The 22,688-nt window shown below is 30.2% G+C and overlaps 2 protein-coding genes across 4 annotated transcripts; one reads left to right on the plus strand and one right to left on the minus strand.

Annotated features, from left to right (window-relative positions):
- Window positions 1-2,110: 2,110 nt before the first annotated feature.
- On the plus strand, window positions 2,111-5,859 carry LOC103494897 (potassium transporter 5-like). 2 transcript variants are annotated; one of them, XM_051087461.1, is made up of 7 exons: window positions 2,111-2,740; window positions 2,839-3,087; window positions 3,294-3,344; window positions 3,756-4,016; window positions 4,127-4,294; window positions 4,417-5,120; window positions 5,258-5,497. In XM_051087461.1, the coding sequence occupies exons 1-7, from the start codon at window positions 2,344-2,346 to the stop codon at window positions 5,342-5,344; spliced, it is 1,917 nt and encodes a 638-aa protein (XP_050943418.1). In that variant the 5' UTR covers window positions 2,111-2,343; the 3' UTR covers window positions 5,345-5,497. The 2 variants fall into 2 exon arrangements, with proteins under 2 accessions (XP_050943418.1, XP_016901485.2); XM_017045996.2 differs by having other exon boundaries at window positions 2,112-2,740; window positions 5,229-5,859.
- Window positions 5,860-6,753: 894 nt separating this feature from the next.
- Window positions 6,754-13,986, minus strand: LOC103494787 (PH, RCC1 and FYVE domains-containing protein 1). 2 transcript variants are annotated; one of them, XM_008456145.3, is made up of 9 exons: window positions 13,532-13,986; window positions 12,576-12,662; window positions 11,577-11,666; window positions 11,403-11,489; window positions 11,097-11,291; window positions 8,484-10,556; window positions 8,035-8,181; window positions 7,500-7,921; window positions 6,754-7,128 (listed from the first exon to the last, which is right to left on the minus strand). In XM_008456145.3, the coding sequence occupies exons 1-9, from the start codon at window positions 13,580-13,582 to the stop codon at window positions 7,008-7,010; spliced, it is 3,273 nt and encodes a 1,090-aa protein (XP_008454367.2). In that variant the 5' UTR covers window positions 13,583-13,986; the 3' UTR covers window positions 6,754-7,007. The 2 variants fall into 2 exon arrangements, with proteins under 2 accessions (XP_008454367.2, XP_050943420.1); XM_051087463.1 differs by having other exon boundaries at window positions 7,500-7,924.
- Window positions 13,987-22,688: the final 8,702 nt, after the last annotated feature.

Below are 22,688 nucleotides of genomic sequence, written 5' to 3' on the forward strand. Positions count from 1 at the left end.
GATATAATATATCGTATATGTATTTCTCATGTGTTGTTTTTTGTGGTATTTTTATTTTATATTTAATTTGTTAAGTTTTAGCATTTTTAAACACTTGTTAAAGGGTTATGTCAATAATTAAAGTTAAATTATAAGTAAACTTTAAAATTTGATGTCTATTTAGTTCTTTTAGCATTTTTAGAAGATTTTCTTGATTATTATTAAATATTATATTAAATTTGATGTCACCTACTAAGCTTAATATCTTGAGTTAAATTGATGATTTAAAATTATATGAAAGCAAGCGATCAAGAAAGGTTATTCGTTCAAGCCTCTCCAACGTTAGTTTCTTCGATTTAAATGTTATCCACCTAATATTTAATCAAATAAAAATAATGCCAAAATGACGGGGTTTTTTTTTTTGAGGAAGCTAAAAGAATTTATCTTAAAATTAGGATTCATATTGTCTCGAAAAAAAAAAAACATAGGAGTCGTTCATTTTTCATTTTTACGTTTCAACGAGTTAATATGCTCAACTTTCAAGGATGAATATTCAAAGTTCAACAATCAATTTACATCCTCTAATACATTTCTTTTAAGAAAATATAGCCATTGGAGAAAGTCAAACAAACAAAACGTCTTATTATTTTTAAAAATGATTATTAAACGAAAGCAAAAAAAAAAGAAAAACGGTAATTTAGATCTTATTTATTAAAAACAAAACTCATATATTCTTGGATCTTGGTTTTTTAAACAAAATTTATTTAATTTTAAATATTTTATTTCATTTTTAATTTTCTTTCATAAATTTAAAAATAAGTTTTTATGTGAAAAAAGAAAAAAGTATTTGTAAAAATTAATGAAGGTTAAAAGAGGAAAGCAAAGAAAAGAAGAAAAAGAAAAGCATCAAATGGAAACGCGTAAGTTTTGAAGATTTATTTGGTAAATTCGAAACCTATCATTTTCTTTACCGTGACGTCCCCACGACACAGGTCGCACGTGACCTATAGTCAAAATTTGACTATGCACGTGCAAACGCGGAGTTTTTTCCCTTTTAAAATGGATACAGGAAACTACACCTATTTCCTATGCCACACCTTTAAACCATTAAATTAAAAACAAATAAATATAGATTAAGAAACTTACAAAAAAAAAAAATAATAATTAAATTGCAAATTTAACCAAAATTTGAGGTTTTTTTTGTTTAATTATTTGGTCAAATCTCTCTACCACATGTGTTCAACTTCGAGATTGATAACCACACGATGTATGTTAATTGAATTATATTCATTTTTAATGTTATTTGATTATTTATACTTCATAGTTCATTTGTCTATATTTAAGTAATACATGACAAATTTAAGTAATACATAAACTGTAGTTAAAAAGCAATCACAAGTTGAACAAATTGAAAAAAAAAGAAAAAAGGTTATACATTGCATCGTTTCCAAAGTTGAAAAAGGTCAAAATTGCAAAACTTATGTGGTGCTATTTTATTGTATATAAAGCTTAGAATAAATGTTATTGCCTCAAACCTATTTTATTAATTCTTATACTTATAATAAATATTAAATTGAAATATTTTTACATATAATAAAATAAATTAAAATATTTATAAATTATAGTAAACTTTTTTATTCTATTAATAATATAAAATAAAATTTGAAATTTTACTATATATTATAAATATTTTGTCAAATTTATTTTTTTTTTACAATTTTTTATTAAATATAGTCTACCCAGTTAGTTTATTGTTGATTTTTAATTTTTTGTTTGTTGCGATCTAGTAATATTTTTACTATAAACTTTTGAAGACAATTGTATTTTATATAATTTTTGTAAAATTTAACTATGAGTGGCTATATTTAATGTTATTTTTAAGGATATAATTAAAACGAATGATATTTAAATCTAAAATTCAATTAAAGTTGGTAAAAGTACTTTTTTATATAGTGATGATGATGAAGAAGATATAAAGCAATCAAGTAATATATATGTGTGTGTGTGTGTGAAGATAAATATTTTAGAAGTCAAATGAATTTTATTGTAGTTGTAAGGGAAGTAATTACAATAATAGTAATTTCAAAACCAAATAATAATAAGAGTAATATATAGGGAAATTGAGAAGTGGTTGCAAATGAACAGAACAGATTTGATTGTGTTTGAATTAAATGCTAAAAGAGGGAGAGAGTCAGTTTTTGTTCTCTGCTGCAAAATTAAATTGTATCTTTGTATGTTGTGCCATATAAATAAAGATGGCTGTTTGCTTCTTCTTTCACACATCTTTAGATTCTCAAAACCTCCCAACAATAATAATATATAACGGCTAATCGGTTCTCCGGTGATATTATTATTGATCCCGACATGTCGTCATCCGACGCCATTGTAAAAGAAGAAGATGAAGAAGTTGTTGTTGGGCCGTCCTCGTCGACGTCCGAGAGGAAACCTTCATGGCAAAAGCTCCGACGATACGACTCCTTGGATTTCGAGTCACGTAAACTTCATGGTCATGACGATGATCATTCCTATGCCAAGGAGAATAATTGGAGTGTAATCTTACACCTAGCATTCCAAAGCATTGGCATAGTGTATGGCGACATTGGAACGTCGCCACTGTACGTGTTCTCGAGCACATTTCCGGGTGGGATAAAACACAACGATGATATCTTAGGGGTGTTGTCGTTGATCATTTATACCATAACTTTGATTCCTGTAATCAAATATGTGTTCATCGTTTTGAAAGCCAACGACAACGGAGAAGGTAAAGTAATATATTTTAAAAAATTAACTGTGATTCAGCAACTGGGGTGGTGGACAGGACAATTAATTTTTATGGGTTTGGATTATCTATTGCTATAGGGGGAACGTTCGCATTGTACTCACTGATATGTCGATATGCCAAAGTGGGGTTGATTCCGAATGCGGAGGTGGAAGATCGAGAAGTGTCGAATTACCAATTGAGTTTGCCAAACGAGAGAGAGAAGAGAGCTTCAAGAATTCAATCCAAGTTGGAGAAAAGTCATTTTGCAAAGGTGTTTCTTCTCTTTGCAACTATGCTTGGAACCTCCATGGTCATCGGTGATGGTGTTCTTACTCCTTGTATCTCAGGTCCTTTCTCTCTTTTTTATCTTTCTTCTTCTTCCATTTATTAAATTTCCTACTCCAATATATCCTCAAAAGTAAAGATAATATATAGTGAAGTAATTTTAAGGGTAATTTTGCAATTTAGTCATTTTTTTTTATCTGAATTTCTTATATATAGAACAATTTTTTGTGAGGGTAATATAGCAAATTTGTTTTTCTTCAATCTTCAGTGTTATCTGCTATGGGAGGGATCAAGGAGGCTACCCCTGCAATGACAGAAGGTAAATTAAATCATTTGTAAAAAAAGAAACAAATGTCTAAAGAAGAAACCCAACAAATTTTACCTTATAAGAAAATTTATTTTCTTCAACTTCCCACAAATTTAATAATTATAAGTCGATGAGGAAGAGAAAGACACAAATCCCATCAGCAAAACGCGTCTTTTTCTATCTCTAAGTTTTTTTGTTCATAGCAATTACAGAAAATACAACAAACCCACTTTGTGTAAAAGGAAATTGAATCCCATTATATATTTCAATATAGTAATTAATAAAAGAAAATCATTTAGTATTTTATGATTTGAATGGAATACAACTTTTTTTTTTTTTTTTTTTTTCTTCTTTTTGGTTTCTGATTGAATGGTTGTTGTCAATTACATAATAAGGAAAATGATGAATTGATTATTATTGCAGAAAGGACTGTTTGGGCATCAGTAGGAATATTGGTGTGCCTATTCATGGTTCAAAGATTTGGAACAGATAAAGTTGGATACACTTTTGCTCCAATTATCTTCGTTTGGTTTGCTCTCAATGCTTCAATTGGTGTCTATAACTTCATAAAATATGACCCAGCTGTCCTTAAGGCCTTAAATCCAAATTACATTATTCAATTTTTCCAAAGAAACAAAATGGATGCTTGGATTTCTCTTGGTGGCGTTGTTCTTGCTATTACAGGTTCACCTTTTCCTTCTGATCATTTCATTTAACTCTTTTAACTTCAATCAACAGACATGATCAATCAAACACTTACTTTATTCAATTTTCATATCCACACACTCATACAGGGACAGAAGCCTTGTTTGCCGATGTTGGTCATTTCAGCGTCCGATCGATTCAACTAAGCATGTCGGCCATTACCTACCCAGCTCTAATCTGTGCTTATGTTGGCCAAGCCTCGTTTCTTCGGAAGCACAATGATTTAGTTTCAGACACATTTTACAAGTCAATTCCAGGTAAAAGAAACAATAAGAAAACAAACACAATTTTCAAACTAAATAGTTAGAAAAAGGCCGGTGTTTTCAAATGAAAATGATATTGAATATTATTGTATATGTGTATGCTGTTATATTGGCAGGAGGGTTGTATTGGCCAATGTTTGTGGTGGCAGTATCAGCATCAATCATAGCAAGCCAAGCAATGATCTCAGGAACATTCTCAATAATTCAACAATCACTTTCACTTGGATGCTTCCCAAGAGTAAAAGTGGTTCATACATCAGATAAGTACGAAGGGCAAGTTTATGTTCCGGAGATAAATTACCTTCTAATGTTGGCTTGTGTTGGTGTTACTTTGGGGTTCAAAAACACTACACAGATTGGGAATGCATATGGAATAGCTGTGGTTTTTGTGATGACACTCACATCCTCTTTCCTAGTACTCATAATGGTAATGATATGGAAAACTCACATCCTTTTCATAATCACTTATATTCTCACCATTGGTACCGTGGAATTGGTATATTTGAGTTCTGTCCTTTACAAGTTTGACCAAGGAGGCTATCTCCCTCTGGCTTTCGCTGCTGCTTTGATGACAATCATGTATGTTTGGAATAGTGTGTTTAGAAAGAAGTACTTTTATGAACTCAACCACAAAATCACGTCTGAAAAACTCAATGAGATAGTGAGTACAACCAACTTTAGAAGAATTCCTGGTATTGCATTCTTCTACTCTGAGCTTGTTCAAGGCATCCCTCCCATCTTTAAGCATTACGTCGACCACGTCCCTGCATTGCAATCTGTTCTCATCTTCATCACCATTAAATCACTTCCTGTGAGCAAGGTTTGATATAAAACGTACTTAGTATATATTTCTCAATAAACTTTAAGGTTAATTAATTACGACGATATATATATTTGAGGTTGGTTTTTTGTTTGTTCATACACTCAGGTTCCGGTTGATGAACGTTTCCTCTTCAGAAAAGTAGAGGCAAAGGAGATCGATGTGTTTCGTTGTGTTGTTCGATATGGATACACGGATGTGAGGACCGAACACGAATCGTTTGAGAAGATATTACTCGAAAGATTGGAAGAGTTTGAAAGAGAACGAGTTAGAGCGGATTCAAAGGAGGAAAATGGAGTGTTGGATGGAAGAGTTGAAAAAGATGAGAGTTGTAATGAGGAGGAGGAGGATAATTATAAAGCAATTGGAAGGATAGAAGAAGCAAGGAAAGATGGAGTTGTTCATTTGGTTGGAGAAAGTGAAGTGGTTGCTAAGAAAGGGGCAAGTTTTGGAAAGAGAATAATGATAAACTATGCATATAGTTTCTTAAAGAGGAATTTGAGGCAAAGTGATCAAGTCTTTGGTATTCCTCGCATGCGTATGCTCAAGGTAGGAATGACGTGTGAACTTTAGAAGTTATTTTTAGTCACTTTCAATTTTGCTTTAGTTTTCCTTTTTAACATCACAACTTAGTATTATTTTTGTACTTTTCTTGATTTAAACCTTATTTCTATAGTTTGTAATTACGGCGTTATTTCTATAGTTTGTAATTATGGGCCTAACCCAATACTGTTGATTTCTTTTATTTTTTTCTCTTAAAATTAAAATTCATTTATAAGTTTTATTCAAATATTAGACGGATGTGAATTAGATTTATATTAAAATAATAAGTTTTAATTAACGTGTATTCTACGGGTTATGAGATGTATTAATTAATATACACATTAATGCGTAGAGATTGATTATTTAAGTCAATTCAATTTAATTAAACATGGAACTCTCCCACGTTTTAAAATTCTCTGAGTTTTTTTCTTCTTCCCTTAAAATGAAAACCCTTTCTAATTTTAAAACATGGAGGAATCGTAAAAAATGAAAATTTAACAAAATATTTACAAAATCTAATAAAATTTTAGATTCTATCGATAATAGATATTGATAAATACTAATATGTTTCTATCGATGGATTGATAGACAATAATAGAAGTCTATTAGGGTCAATCATCGATAAAATCCAAAATTTTACTATTATGTCGTAAATAATTTAGTTTACTATATTTAAAAATATCCCTTAAATCTTAAATTAGGTTCTTTAACTATGCAATTGGAAGGATTGGAGAAGCATGGAAAGATGTAGTTGTTGATTTGGTGGGAGAAAGTGAAGTGGTTGCTAAAAAAAATGGCAAGTTTTGGAAAGAGAATAATGATAAATTATGCATATAGCTTCTCAAGGAGGAATTTGAGGCAAAGTGATCAAGTCTTTGATATTCCTCGTATGCATATGATCAAAGTAGGAATCACTTGTGAACTTTAGTAATTATTAGTCACTTCAATTCTGTTTTAATTTCCTTTTTAACATCACAATTTGTATTAGTTTTGTACTATTCCCTTGATTCAAATGTAATTGAAATAAAACTCTAAGTTATGTGAGATATTAATTTAAATAAAACTCTAGGTTATGTAAGAGTCTCATCCCTTTGGTTTGATCAACTCAAAATAGAATACTTACAGATCTTTGCTTATGTTGCTGGCTTTCTTTATGGATGTCGTTGTCAAAATGTCTACAACTTTTTACATAGAGATAGCATTTATATTAAAATAGATTACAAAAATACACAATTTTGTGAAGATGAGGTATTTGAGATGTTTTATTTACTGTGGAGCAGGTCAACTTGTTTGACTGACTAACACAAAATTCTATTCATACAAATATGAAGTGTGAAATTTTGTTTAGTCCTCCATATGACTATGATTTGAATCGGTATATCCATCAATATCATACTTTTGGTATACTCTAACTTGATTCTCTTCCCACCATCTCTCTGCTTCCCTTTCCGAAAATCTTCTTCGACTGCAAACAGAATACCAGATAACTACGCTAAGTTACAATGATAACACATATCACTACAATGAAACATATAAAAACATTAGATATAACCAAATGTGTAAGGGTCAAAGCATGTAAAGGTTTTGTCCATATAACAAAACAGCCACACGTTTATTCTATCAACTTTCAAACTTGTGTTAAAAAGATTAATTAGAAGCCTATTAGACAGTCATTAAAATTGAAGGATATATTCTATAAAACCCTGTAAATCTTCGAACTGAACTTGTAATTTAGTTTAATTTAACCCCAAAAGAATAGAAAAATAGAAAGAAAAAAAAAGAAGAAGAAAAGAAATGACAATTATTAATAAGTTGATATGAATAAATGACAAATACCTGAACCTCACTCTCTTCAGTCCCTTGAGCCCTCCTGGTAGACTTGTAAATGTAATATATACACCAGCTTCATACTGTTCCATCCATTCATCCTTCAAATAATTTGCATTTCCATTTTTCGCCGACCTTCGGTTAGCAATAGGATCTGGATCCGTAGACTTACTAACGTGATGGAATGCAGGTCTCCCATACAGTGATTTGAATGTATTAGAAAAGACAATGGGAGAGTTGTATAAACTATCACCTATTACTCTATCTTTGGGCAATTGAAGCTCAGGGGGTAAACAAGTTACAGCAGAGGGGGAGTGAAAATGGCCAAAGTTTGAAGAATCTGAATATACTGGTGTAACATGTGGTTTATTTGCATCAATTTCATCTTTTGTATCTCCTCGACTGCTAACCTTCTCCGACATTGTATGTAGCTGCTACAACAATAGCAGTTTCCAAATCAGATAACCGGTCTGGAAATGAATGTGTATAGCACGACACGACTTATATTCGAAAGTAAATAAAGAAAGATATGAGAGAAAATTACCCTAAGAGCCAAAGCTTTTATGATCTCCTTTGCTGCCTTACATTTCGCCGCTTCCTCCCTTGCAACAGACCAAGCCTCCTCGATCTTCTTTCGACACTTTTGCATCTTCTCGTCTCCATCGTTACATTGTAATTCAAGGTTCTTTACCTTTACGATAAAAAAAAAAAAAAAGTGAAAGTTCATTTTTCAATGTGTTGAGTTCTGAAGTATTTTGGAACCCAAATACAGAGTAAAACTTAATAAAGAGTAATGACAGTTAGCTCAAGGAAGAAACTTGGTCAGTTCGTGTAGATGTAAGAACAAATTTGCATGGTCAAGGTATTAATTGTATCTGAAATTATTAAACCAAGAAATGGAATAAGCGGATCGTGAGCAAATAACCGCAGGAGGATGCATATATAATCTGAGTACAGAAATATAACATCGTAAGATAGCATGTGTAAAAATACCTCAGTTCTTAGCCTCTGAACTTCTTCACTTAGCTTCTCACTGGATCCATACAAAAATCTATCAAGACTAATGGCACTTGAATTAGGGGATTTTAGGTGAACTGAATCATTGGCAGTTGTTTGATTTTGAGATGGGGAAAAGAGACTTTTTGTGTTTTCTCTGTCACACATTTTAAACGAAGCTGGGCATGAAACTTGTCCCCAACTTGGAATTCCACTGGACGTAAAAGAGAGTTTTTCTAAATCCTGTTGGTTTTCCCCTTGGTTAATGAATTTCCAATGAGACTGCATTTCATCAATATTTTGTTTTGTAGGTGACAACAGTTGAGAATGCTTAGAACTCATACTTCTCTTATCTACTCTTTCAAAACCAGATGCCTTCTGTTGCACCAATGAATTCTGTGTCCTTGTATTTTCTTGCTTTAGTGACCTATCCAAGTGAATATGTCTCCGTAAAATGTTGAAGCATGGATCACAAACTCGGGAAGCTTTAGATTTATTTGGAGCCAATGCAGCATTTATAATCTTTTTGCTGCTGCACATCCGGCAAAAATAGAGTCCACAGTGATAGCAATTATGCTTCTTCCTCGTAAATCCGAAAGGCAATTTACATCCATAACAAGAAGATTGGTCACTTGACGTGATAGATCTATGCAAGCAGATGGCAGCTGTGAAATTTGATCCACATGCTATACTTTCTACCTGCTTGTCTCCTAGAGCTTCAACAAGAGTAGGCAAATTCCTATCATCAGAGTCACCTAATCCTAATTGTCCATGTGCACCCTTCCCCCATGTATAAACGCGTCCGGTTGATGTTAATGAAGCAACATGATAGGAACCTGATGATATGGCCTTGACAAACTCTTCTTTGAGCTTCCCTTCGACTATAGCTACTGATGCATCCCTTGAACCCAAATTTCCTAGCTGTCCATGAATGGAACTTCCAATCGTATAAACTCTACCCATATTTGTAAGCCCAACAGTCAACATTCGTCCACAAGAAACTTGGGCAAAATCACAATCAACGAGTGGGGCAACACATGTTGGTAAGAGCTTACGCTCGTTGTCACCATGGCCCAGCTTCCCTTTATCACCATCACCCCATGTAAATAATTTCCCAACAGCACTCTTGAACTTGAAACGGTCAATCATGATATCAACAATAGCAGCAGTATGCCATGATCCACATGCAACGGATTTTACACACAAACCATTTAAAGATTCAACCTCTTTTGGCTGAGAAAGGCTTATAAGATTCCCATGTCCAAGAGCTCCAAATGTTCCATCTCCATAAGTAAATAACCGTCCACAAGCTGATACAACTGCTGTATGCCATTCTCCACAAGCAACATTTGATATGCTTATACCATTCAGAAGACCGGAAAGCTTTTGAGGCAACCACTGACTTCTACTCTTCTCCTCGCAATCAAAATCGGCACCAAACCTGCTGTCACCCCACGTATAAACTTCTCCAGCATTTGTCAAAGCACATGTCTGATATTCACCACATGCAACAGATTTAGCTGTGATCCCATTCAACGAGTCAACCAGCTTTGGATGGTCCAAGTCCATATTAATCTTATGCCCGAGTCTACCACATTTCCCTTCACCCCAACTGAAGATTTCCCCATGCTTGGTAATCAAGGCTGCATGTTTCCCTCCCAAAGATATGCTTTGCACGTCCAACATCATAGTAGACTCTAGTAGTTTTGGTAACAACGCATCCACAAGCATTCCTTTATTGCTAGCGGACCTTTCAGTTCCACCACCTATCAGCCCTCCTTCTATACCTTCTCCCCAAATCATGACATCCTTCAGAATGTTGTTCTTTTCGATATATGGAGATGTATGAACAGGTGCAACAAATCTACTGAGAGCATTCTTTTCATAAACCGGTTCGTCTAATGATCCCCTATTAAGTACATCAGGTTCAGCAAGCGGAGTACCCCAAGCAGAGATATCCCCTTCACTCTGTCCATCGGATGGATAGAAGCTATCAAAGGAATGAGATAAGCCATCAGAAAGGCATCTTTCTGAAAGTGAAAGAGTAGGACTGCCACACAAGCTGCGTACCTTCAAGCATAGTACAATTTAGATGAAGTGCAGCACAAAAAAACATTACACAGAACTCTTAAAAATCTGAGTAGTAAACATCTCATGAAAAAATGTGAACTTCAATATAAAGGATAGGAGAATATTAAATTAAACGAAAAATTACATACTGATTGTTGTATAATTTTTACCCATTTCCCATCAACTAATCATGGACTCATGGTTGTAACAGTGCAGAATTAATTTCAGGTCCAAATTATTTATGTCAGTTATAGACCGTTGTTTTTGGTTCGGATTGTTGAAATAACAATATAAGTTTGATTCAATAGCAACAACAGTTTCCTCTTCGCTTGTCTATTATGTCAGGACTTGCCTATAGAAAATTATAAAGTACAGCGTTTATTAGATAGCAACTACGACTTTGAACTAATCTTTCCCACGCATGAATTGGACTATTTCAATCATGAATGACAGAATAAGTATCACTTCCACGATCGGGTGAAGTGATTCGATGAAATAAATTTTCGTAAATAAGGACTATAAGGTTTAGGTAACTAAAACCTGTGGAAAGTCTGCACTATCCTCCAAAAGTCCAAGATTGTACTTTCTTCTAATAAAGCCAGCAGGGCTATTGGCACAAGATACAATTCCTCTTTGATCCTTTAAACTAGTTAATGGCCTTGGATGGTGATTCCGTGATATTATAGAGCTCAATCCCAAAAACCAACAATCTGCCTGTGCTTTGTCCTTACATGTCTGCACAAAAGATGAAGTAAGTAACAAGAGAAGAAAGAAACAAATCAGCATTATCTTCACTAGCAAAAAGCTCGAACAACAACGGCCTATAATCATGAAGAACAAGTTTACCAGAACGAGTGAACGCTCACAATTAGCGTAAATGAGTGAAAAGGATTCAAGCTTCTTTGTGGTTTGTAGTTGGTTTACAAGACTTGGCTGTTTCAAAAAGAAATAATATGAATGAAAAGAGAAAAAGGTTAACATGCATAAGAGGCATTGGAAATTTTTATAATTTATACTTACCGACATTTTACCGGGAATAATTTTCACAACTAAGCTTAATCGCAGTTGCTTTTCCTGGTTTCCAGAATACCAAACCAAGAATTTCTCGTCCTGAAATCAAGAGGATAAGTTCTTGAAAAAAAAAATTAAAAAACAAAGTTTGATTTTACCATTAATGCGGCGTATCATACAAATTAAAATCAGTGCAAGAAAAGTATTTAATATATACTTTAACAGCAAATAAAAACATTAAAGAAAATAAGCAGAAATAAATAAGATGAAAATTTTAAAAGATGGGTCAAAGAGAAAGGTTTATGGATTTTACTTATTTGAACAAGTGAGTACCTATTTCCAACATTAAATAAAATAGAAATGAAATTCCTTTCCTCTGTTTAATAATTATAAAATCTTTAAAAATATATAATTCGAAAAGTAACCTCCAAAGCATCATTTGCAACAAAGTTTTGTTCAATATTTTATTGTTAAACTGACATTAAATTAAGCAAAGTTAAAGACTTGAACAAAAGTACAAAACAATGTACAGTAAGAGTTCAGAATTATAATGATTATCTAGAACCTATAAACTTATCGCTACTAAAATACACTGAACCAAAATGTTTAACAGCACAAGATCTTGAAAACAGAGAAATCAAACAAGTTCATCGAAAGTGGTGAATACTTCCTTTTTCTTCTGCATTTGAAAATGTAAAGTAGCGCAAGAAACCATGATGGTGAGATAAAAATATCAACTAACAATTCGCCGCATTAACAATCACGAGACTCCTTTGATAGAGAAGTGAAACAATGTTGCAATTTTACATAATTTTCAACTGCTTCTGTATATTCCTGAATGGCAGCTAACCAAGTTTTTAAGAAGAAAAGAGAAAAATGAACTGTGCTGCCAGATCACACAAGTACTTTATGCGTTATTTATCGGTTTTTGAGTATGTGTACATTGCACACATCTTGACTAATAGCATGGGGCAACTATTGGACTCTACTAATGTTGTATATCCTTACCATGGAAAGCCTGAAAGGGCAAAATTTCGGTTTGCCTCTACGCCTAGACTTCAAAAGGTAAGCACCCTTCTTCATAGACAGAATTGCCTGCAAAATGAAACTTCAAAACATATTCTAAAAGAGAGAGAGAAAAAAAAAAATCACCTTCTGCAAATTTAACTATTTTGATCCATTTGCAACAATAAATTAAGCAATAGATGATATCATTTTCTCTACATTATATTTTATATTTATAACAAAATACTTCGAATAAAAAATTGGCAAATGGCATTGCCAAATGTTGGTCTTGTGATTAGCTCTACCCATTATACTTAGCAATAAGAAGGAAGAACATAGAATTCCTCAACTTAGGTACTGTATCGTAATCATTTAGTTTCTTATTTTTTTTACTTCTTTTTATTATTTCCATAAACACATTTAACCTCTAAATTCAAGATTTTCTTATCCATCTTTTACCAATACTTTCAGTAACCAACCTAAAGTTTGAAAATTAGAAAAAAAAAACAAATTTTTAAAAACTTATTTTTTAAAAAAAAATCCGACAAATAATTCAACTCTAGTAGTTAAAGAAAGATACAAGCCAAAAGCAGGATAGAGAAAATAGGCAACTTCCCAAAAAAAAAAAAACCAAATACCAAAATCGAAATGGTTGTCAATAGCAACAACGTCTGGATTAAAAAATTGTAAAACCATTGTTGTAATCTTCCACTTTAGGCCATTGACTAACGTATGCCAACCAAATAAACCCACGAGCTTCACAAAAATTTCAATCCAAAATTTCATCATTTGAACAGAGAAATGGACTGAAACATGTTAAATCAAAAGTGGAAAATGCAAAGTTTCTTCAAAAGATAAGGTCAATAAGAGCAAAACACAATGAGTATTCCTCAACACTCCAAAAAAAAACAAAAACAAAGAGGGGAAATCACATTTCAAAAAAGAGTTGGAAAATATACCTGCTCCACTGCCCTGTCATGGAGAATTATTGACAAAGATTCTTCACCCATTTTGTCCTTTTAACAAACAGTTGTCATGCATAAAAAGAAATCATCCCAGAGAGAAAAAAAAATCCTCAGCTCACAAACAACAACAACAACAAAGAAGAAGAAGAAGAAGAAGAAGAAGAAGAAGAAGAAGAAGAAGAAGAAGAAGAAACAGCTTAACAGTACACAATGTGTGTTGATGAAAGGAAATAGGTTGTTTTTGTTTGGAAAGAAGAAGGTAAGAAAAAGGGATTTTGCGTGTTTTGTTTGATCAAAGAAGGGCATTAACGAAATGGGGTTTGTTTGTTTTGAGTATAAATAAATTTACGAGGAATGAAACAATGAAATGAATCTGTTGATCAGCCGTCTTGGGAAGTTTATTCACTTCGTTATTTGTGCAGAGTGGAAAATGGGGGAAGAAGAAAGAAGAAAGAAGAAAGGAGGGAAGCTTTTTATTTTATTTTATTTTAAATAGATACCGAAAATCCAACTGCACGTGTAGACCAAATATGAGTTTTATATTTGCACGTGCTGTCTCTTTTCATATGTTTTTTTAATATATATATATATATATATATATATATATATATATATATATATATATATAAACAAAACCTTCAAAAATTAATTAAACTATTTATAAAAGTTACAATAAAAATTGAAAAATTAAGTTATCAAAACTATAATATAAATATTTTGATTTAAAAATCAAAACCCAACAATTAATAACTTTCCTTTGCTGTCTATTCAAAAGCAAATAATTAAATAAACTTTACTTTTGTGTGTTTCTATCAACACTTCAACTTTTTTTCCCTCTAAAAACAACAAAAGGAAAAAAAAATTATGCCCATAAAAGGAAAACCAAATACTTAGGGCATAATTCAAAATCTTTTATCAAATGAGTTTTTTTTAGAAATGTTATAATTTCTTTTAGTACAACAAACGTAGAAGTTCGAATCCTTAATCTAAACTCACTTATATAGTTTTTTATTATTTATTTTATAGAATTTAATTAATAAAAATTAAGATAGAAATATCGATTATCGTAAAATCTCAATTTTATGAAAAATAAGTAGTAATCAATATTTTTATAATGTAATATGTTTTGACATTCTGTCCTTTGCACAGTTTTATTTGACTTTTGTTTTTGTGTTTTTCTTTTTTCCATTTTTCAAATGGGTGTTTTTCAATATTCATCAAAACTTTCAAATTCTTTAAATGCATTATTATTAAATAAATTCCCTCTTTATTATTTATCAACCCAACCTAATTAAATGATACAATAATAATGTTATAAAGTACATGTGCAATATCACTTTCAACTTGCCCCCTAACATTCTACTTTTTTTAATTTTCTATCATACATTTTCTTAAGGGTTTTTTTTTTTTTATGTAGATGATTTTTGAGAGTGACATACATTTTCAGAAAAAAATTTATTAAATTAGTTTGAGTTGTTGGTATGATGCATTTTCTCAAAAAAAAAAAATATTTTGACTCATTTCATAATTATTTTAGTTTTGTGTTTTGGTAACCATTTGTTTTCTTTTATTATTATTATTATTATTATTTATTATTTATTTTTAGTTTTTAAAAATTAAGTTTACTTTTTAATCCATATTTTAGAAAAAATCACATTAATTTTTTTAAAACTAAAAAAAATAGTTTAAAAAAATAAATTTCGGTAAAAAAGTTAAATCCTCTATACAAACTATGATAAGAAAATGAGAGAAAATTGACTTAACTTCAAAAAACGAAAAACAAAAATCAATGTAATTACTAAAAGAAACTTTGGTTTTGTTTTATTTTTTTGAAATTTATATTAGTTTTGAACTCTAGTTATAATCTAAAAGCAAACAATTTGTTAAAACACTATTTTTGTACTTTTCAAAATTTGGGTGTAGTTTTTTAAGATATAGATAGAAAATAAATAACACTCTAAAGAAATTTACAATTTAATGGTGAACAAGTAGGGTTACAAAAACCTTATGATGTTTAAAAACCTAAAACCAAAAAGTTATTGAGTTGGACCTTTTGTTTTTGGTGTCTATCGTTTTTTAAATTTTAGCTTATAATGTTATATCAAATACTACTTTTTTTACGTGTGTTTTTGCATTGTCTTCTACTTTTCTAAAAATGTTGGGGGCGGAAGATTTGAATTCGAGATCTCTTATTTTCAAGTATATAAAAATATTAGTTGAGCTAAGCTTTGGTTGATATGTGATTCATAATTTTTAAATATTTAGTTATTTTTAAATTATTTTCTCTTATATTTATAATACTACATTAAAAAAGAAGAATGACAATATCATTAATTCCCAAAATATTTCAACCTTTGGTACAGTTGAAAAATGAGGCTTTACAGAAAATGAAAAACTCATCAATCTTTTATTTCTTAAAGAGAGAGAGAACTATTTGATATGATGATGAACTATATATGGCCAACCTTTCCTAATAAATAATTTGAATAATATATATATATATATATATATATATTGAAAGTGACAAAAAAGAAAAATATCCTAGAAGAAAGGTATCCAATGTTGAAACTTTGAGTGCTATAAATGTAAACTATTTAAGTCTATTGCAGTCTATCATTCATAAAAGATCGTAAAATTTTGCCATATTTATTAATATATAAACTCATTCTTTTTTTATATCTAAATACATCTGGATAAAATAAGAGAAAACGATAAATGATTTTTTCGTTTTTTTTAATATAAATATATGAACAGTAGAATCTAATATCATGCCTTGAATTGATAGTTCAAGCTTTCAATCAATTGAGCTATTTCTTTCTTTTTTTTTTGTTAAAATTTGGTAAGTTATTCAACCAAAAGTTTCTATTAAAAAATTTTAATGATGATGAATTTGTTGAAAAAACGTCTCATTTTTACTCCAAAAAATAATAGAGAAGTTGAAGAAAACACTAAAACTAAAAACACAAAGAATTATCATGAAAAAACTTCGAACTAGAAAAAAGTCACGGACCGAAAAATTCATTATGTGAAAGATTGTTACAATCGCATGCAAAGAATATAAAGAGCACTCTCTCAAAATATTTGACTACCCACACTTTACTATTTTGTTGAGTTGTACCGACTACCACTTTGAAAATAAATTCAGCATAACAATAGTATACAAATTGTCGTTCTAGTTGGTTTACTTTCAAAGGTTAGCACAACACACCTATCTTAAAACCATGCATTCATTGGATAGAGGCAGGTAAGAATCAAATCGAGAGAAAAAGAATTGATGATCATAATTTGGAAGATGGAAGAAAGAGGATGAAGAAGAAGAAGGATGGATTTTCAGATCTTGAAGATTGGTTTGTCAAGAGAATTAATGAAGACGACGAAGGAGGAACGTTTCAAAAATTAATTACATATCTAGAAAATAATGGTTAAATTAAGACCCTAACGTTTCTATTTTCTAAAAACGAATTTCAATGGTTTAAGGGTTTAAAGAAAGGGGCGTTTGCAAAAATATCAAAAAAAAAATCATGATAATAAGACTTAAAGTCATTACATTTTTTAAATCGTAAAAATTACAAATTTAAAAGCAGATAATCCTCTAATAGCTCTGTCTAATTTGCCTAATTACTTGTTATTATATTTGCAATATGCAAAAAAGATGTTCTACAAACTACTTTTTTTTTTTTTTGTCATTTGATACAATTTCTCTTAAAGAAATACAACTTTCTTTATATAAATAATGCAAAAGAAGTATATAAGAAAATTATTTTTAGGGCTATAAGCTCCCGAAATTAGTTTTGTTATTTTAGAAAAAAAAAATACTACACAAGTAAAACAAATTTTTTTCTTTTTAAGAAAAATATGGTTTATCGTTACTCTTAAAAAAAACAAGAATTAACAAGAAACTACGAAGGTATATTTGATATATTAACACACTATGCATTTGATTTTGTAAAAAATAAAATATGATATATTATTTGATTGACGATTTGTATAATATATGGTCTTATATACCAAACAATATATATGATATATATATATTTACATTCTTTATTATATTTATAAAAAATAATAATAATAATAACTTGAGATCTCAATGTATAATTAACCCCTACCTCCAAAAATCTCCAAGTACAAAGTTGATATTACAAATGGTAATATATATATATATATATATATATAAAACAACTTTCTTAAGTTTTGATTTGAATTCACTGAATGGGTGATGAGTGCATTTGGCTAAGTCTCTCCCCCTACCTCCAAAGATAAAAGGCTTAAAAGAAAAAGGTAAAAAAAAGGAAGAAAGTAACATTCTTACAACAATCATAATGTAAGGCTTTAATGGGTCATCAGTACATTTGCCCAAATGTTTCTTCTCATCACTTTTCATATTATATATATATATATATATATATATATATATATATCATTTTAACACTTAGAATGGAATTTATAAATCACCCTTTTTTTTTTCAATATGGGTTCCAAAGAGTCAAAAAGGTAGTTTTTTTCTTTTTTTCTTTTTCCTATATTATTTCTCTCATTAATTCATTATTTAAATCTTTTGACAGTCCAAAGTTGAAGAGGTCAATAATAATAATAATAATAATAATAAATAAGATGGAGAATCTTTGATGCAACCAAACATTGTCAAAAGCTACTTTTTTTTTTTTTTTTTTTTGAACTTCTCTTTTTAAACGTAATTCATCACATGGGCTTGTTTTTTTTTTTTTTTTAATAAAGAAAAAGGAAATCAATAAGCTTCTAATTAAAGATGTGAATTTACTTAAGATGAATTAGACACCAAAACATAAAAATTTATATGGTAATAGTAAGTACATTATTACTTAATTAAGATGAAATACTTCAAAATCATTTGATGGAAAATCTCATAAAAAATCTGAATTTACTCATCATCAAACTTTTTCCAACAACAACGAAATAAAAAAAAAAAAAGAAATAGGGGTTAACAAAGAACTAAACTTTAATTTTCTTTTTCCTTCTAGGTGTGAGATTTAGTGAAATATGATTAAGAAAGAGGACGTTCATTATTATAAATGTTGGAAAGGAAAAGACATGAAAATAAAGTATGGGAAATGGATGGGTTTGTGTGTTTGTAAATGTATATATATATATTATTATTATTATTATTATTATTGAACATGTCTTTTGGAACATTATATGTAGAAGTGTTTATAGGAATGTAAACATTACTATTTTTTGTCCAACCATCAATGGACAAACCATGTACCCTCTTAAGATTTGGGCAACCCCACCTTATCACTTATTGTATATGTCTTTCTTGGGAGAAAAATATAAGGTTAGGGTTATCCCTTTCTCCCCATCTTTCTTTAATATAATGTTGTTGGATCTAATTTGAAGTATATGTATACCAAACTAAGTATATATCTATATTTAACAATGCTTATATGGCATCTTAGGTTCTATATATTATGAATTATTTTGGTAGAAAGTGAAACAAAGGTGGGTTGTGAGTAAAGTATACTAAGCCATTCATTATATTATTATGGAACATACCAATATATTGATCAAATGCAAAGATCCAAAAGGCAAAGAAAAGAGTCCAATAAAGTAACTCAAAATAACTTCGTCCTTTCTTAATATTACAAATTGGATAAGAAAGGAAAAATGACAATAATAATGGTAATGTTGGATTGAGATCTTTCATGAACAAATTAAGATGTTAAATTATTTGAGTGGACAAATATTACTTTTTGGTGGTCAATTATTATATTAAATCAATCAATCTCTGCCTCAAAACTTATAGTCTTCTTATGACCATTTATTTAATTAATAATAATTATTAACCTATCCATTCATGTTGACAATTTCAAGTTCTTAATCTCATTTATCAACACAATATACATTCCCTTTTCCTCAATATTGATTGGAAACATCATTTAGCTAATTAGCACATCATGTGGAACTTTTTGGAATGATAGTCAAAAAGATAAACTAAATGATAATTTATCAATTTTAGTCAATGTGGTTATGTTGTAGGTTTTCAATTTGGTCCTTATCTTATCATTATTTTAGATTTTTTTTTAGTTATAATTTGATTTTTTTTCCTTAAATACAATAGGAAAAAAAAATAAACTTGAGTCTCATTAAATTTTATTTTTTACTTTCTAATAATTAAATTTAGTTTTTGTAATTAAAAAAGAAAAACAAGGCTTTATTAATTTTAAGTTTTTTGTTTCTATCAAAATTCAGCAGAATAAGTAATAATAATCAAGAAAGATGCAAGGTGAAAGAATATATTTCTAAGAAATAAACAATAAGTAATCGAAGATTATTATTATGACGCTATTTTATCTCATAATCGTTACATGAAATTAAATTCAAATATATGAAAATATAGAGATGTGTGAATGGAAAAGGTTGTCGTTAATAGTTTGGAGGAGCTTTGTTTGTTTGTTTCTCATCGGTAGACGGTGGTGCAATGCCAAGCTAAATAAATCCAAATTGTCTCTCTTTCCACCTAAACCTATCCTCCGATTTATTTGCGGTTGTATACACTTAAGGAACCTTTTGAGTCGATTTTTCGAATAAATACTTATTTAAACATTTGTCGGTGAATTCAAACACATTTTCATTCTTTAATTTTTCAATAACCAAACCTCAAAGTATAGAAAAAGTGATTGTGCTCCAAAAGTATTATAAATGTATATGTTGGTGTTAAATAAGTTAATTATCCCAATCAAATTTAATGGTAAAAGTTAAAGTTAAGAACTTTGACAAGTAAAAGTGTGTTTAGATAATTTAGTTGTTTAAATTAAAAGAGGAGATATGGATACACCCCACTTTATTTTGTCTTTTTGGGCACTTCTTTTGACAAGTTAGTATGTGCCAACCAAAATTAATGACAATCACATACATTGAGTCTTGAGATGTATTATGATATGATATTAGGGTAGCAATAGAGAGATCCTAACTTTACTTGGAGCATGTGAATGGCTTCTTTTGTAGACAACCATAGAATGGTTATATCATATTTCAAAGTGAGGAACATTTTATGGGATGTGGGTCACTTCACATTCAATTCACTTTTATCTTCACCCTTTATATGTAAATTAAGAAACAAAAAAAAAAAAAACTTTATTTCACAATGTCGTTTATTAAATTAAGTGTTTTGATTTATGAAAAGTATATATATATTTTATCCCTTTTGAGTAAGATTCAAATTCAAAAAATTAACTTCTATTTTAAACACATTTTCGTTAGAAATATAAGTTAACGCACCTCGTATCAAAATTATCATATTTTAACAGGTGGAAACTTCACATATTCAACATATTTGAATAGATGAGAGAAAATGTGAAAATCCCACCTATAATAAACTTCAAAATGTTGTTTTTTACCCGTCACACCTTTTGAAAATTATTGATCTTAACCGATTACTCTTCCAAGAGACAATTTGTCAATGTATAATTATGTTGATTTATATATATATAAATCAAATAATTGGAGGATTTAGGTATTACCAACTATTGTATGTGGGTTGAATGTTAATAATGAATAAAGTAAAAAGGTAGAAGACATAAGAAGATAAATGGCACATGCATTGTGCATATGGAGGTGAGGGTATTGATGGGGCACAATGGGGTTTGAGAAGAATTGCTACACAAAAAAGATTATTAGGCAATAATAATATAATTGGCCTACTACTCTCTAGACAAGACAAAGGGTAGCAGACATGTTTCAAAACTGCCTTCTTTCACCCACAACTCTATGTATATGCCTTCTTCTACCTTACCTAATCAAACCCTCTCTCTCTCTCTCTCTCTCTCTCATTTATTATTATTACAATCCAATGCTTTATTAATTTCATCTTCCAATCACTCTTCCATCTTCTTCTTCTTCTTCTTTTTTCTTTAACTAATTATTTGGTTTTTGTTTAATTCAACCAATGATCGTTTACTCTATAATTAAGTGTGATCTTCCATGGTGATAACTACGTTTGTGATACTAATTAAAAAACGAAAAGAAAAGAACCGAAGGTGCACTATTTTTCTTTTCATATGGTAACTAATTATATTGATTGGACACGGCTCAGTTGGATTTTGTTTGATAAAGAACACCGTCCAACCCAAATGTACAATCATTGTGGTAATCAAAGACACAAATAAGAGACAACGTGCAACCATCCATTTATCAAATAATGGAAATAGTGACCAACCTAGATAGAGGTAGTGAACGCTCATGATCTCTTTGAAATATGCTTATGTTATGTTGCATGTGTTTTGATTATGTTAATATACTGCAACATCGAGGTTGTTAGGTTGGGAGTGACGTCCCTGACACAAGACGAGGCTAAGTGGAAAATGCGTGAAAAGGGGGAGGATGTCATTGGGTCTTAGATAAATCAAGATTAATTAGGCTAGGTTGTATCATCCATAACCAATGACCCGATGATACTTAAACACCGCTTGTATACTATAACATAATGCACAAAAGATGTCTAACTATCATAAAGGTGAATGATCATCAATCATAAAAATGCCTAACTATAAGAGTCTCCCGAACAAAAATCTCCATATTTAATATCAACCAACCATTTCTATTTCTCCATATTTAATGGTGACAATTTTTTTTTTTTTTTTTACTTTTTCTTCAAACCAGTAGTGATCATTTAACTATCATTTCCACGTGCAATGTTCGAGTTTAATACATTATTTAATTATCATTTCCACGTGCAATGTTCGAGTTTATTTTATTATTTATCATTTTTCTCTATTCAAAGTGTTGAAATTTCTTTTTTTTTTTTTCCTTTTTTTATTAATTGTGTATTCAAGCATATGCTAACTCATTTTAGCGATGTTTTTTTAGTAATAAATTTAAGTAAGTTGAAACGATAGATACTGCTATATTTTATAAATATATGATACAGTAAATTTATTGTAAGGTCAGCAAGGGATAAATTGATTCATTGTATTACACCACCTCCACTAGAATAGTGGTGATCCAACCATATACACTATATACTTATAAATTTTAATTCTCATGATATAATCACTCATCTATTGTCTTAACATCTCTCAACCTTGAGATTTGCATCGTCAACATCTCTCAAACTTGAATGCAGAGATTGCATTCATAGATTACATAGTTGATTAGTTATTGTTCTGCCATTGAG

This window comes from Cucumis melo, chromosome 7 (assembly GCF_025177605.1).
Source record: "Cucumis melo cultivar AY chromosome 7, USDA_Cmelo_AY_1.0, whole genome shotgun sequence".
In the NCBI taxonomy this organism is placed as follows: domain Eukaryota; kingdom Viridiplantae; phylum Streptophyta; class Magnoliopsida; order Cucurbitales; family Cucurbitaceae; genus Cucumis; species Cucumis melo.

Coding starts and splice junctions, on each gene's coding strand:
- LOC103494897 (XM_017045996.2), top strand. CDS start 2,344: ATGTCGTCATCCGACGCCATTGTAAAAGAAGAAGATGAAGAAGTTGTT. Junction 4,295..4,416: donor ATTTTACAAGTCAATTCCAG/GTAAAAGAAACA, acceptor TTATATTGGCAG/GAGGGTTGTATTGGCCAATG. Junction 5,121..5,228: donor AATCACTTCCTGTGAGCAAG/GTTTGATATAAA, acceptor TCATACACTCAG/GTTCCGGTTGATGAACGTTT.
- LOC103494787 (XM_051087463.1), bottom strand. CDS start 13,582: ATGGGTGAAGAATCTTTGTCAATAATTCTCCATGACAGGGCAGTGGAG. Junction 12,663..13,531: donor ATGACAGGGCAGTGGAGCAG/GTATATTTTCCA, acceptor TTCATTTTGCAG/GCAATTCTGTCTATGAAGAA. Junction 10,557..11,096: donor ATAGTGCAGACTTTCCACAG/GTTTTAGTTACC, acceptor CTATGCTTGAAG/GTACGCAGCTTGTGTGGCAG.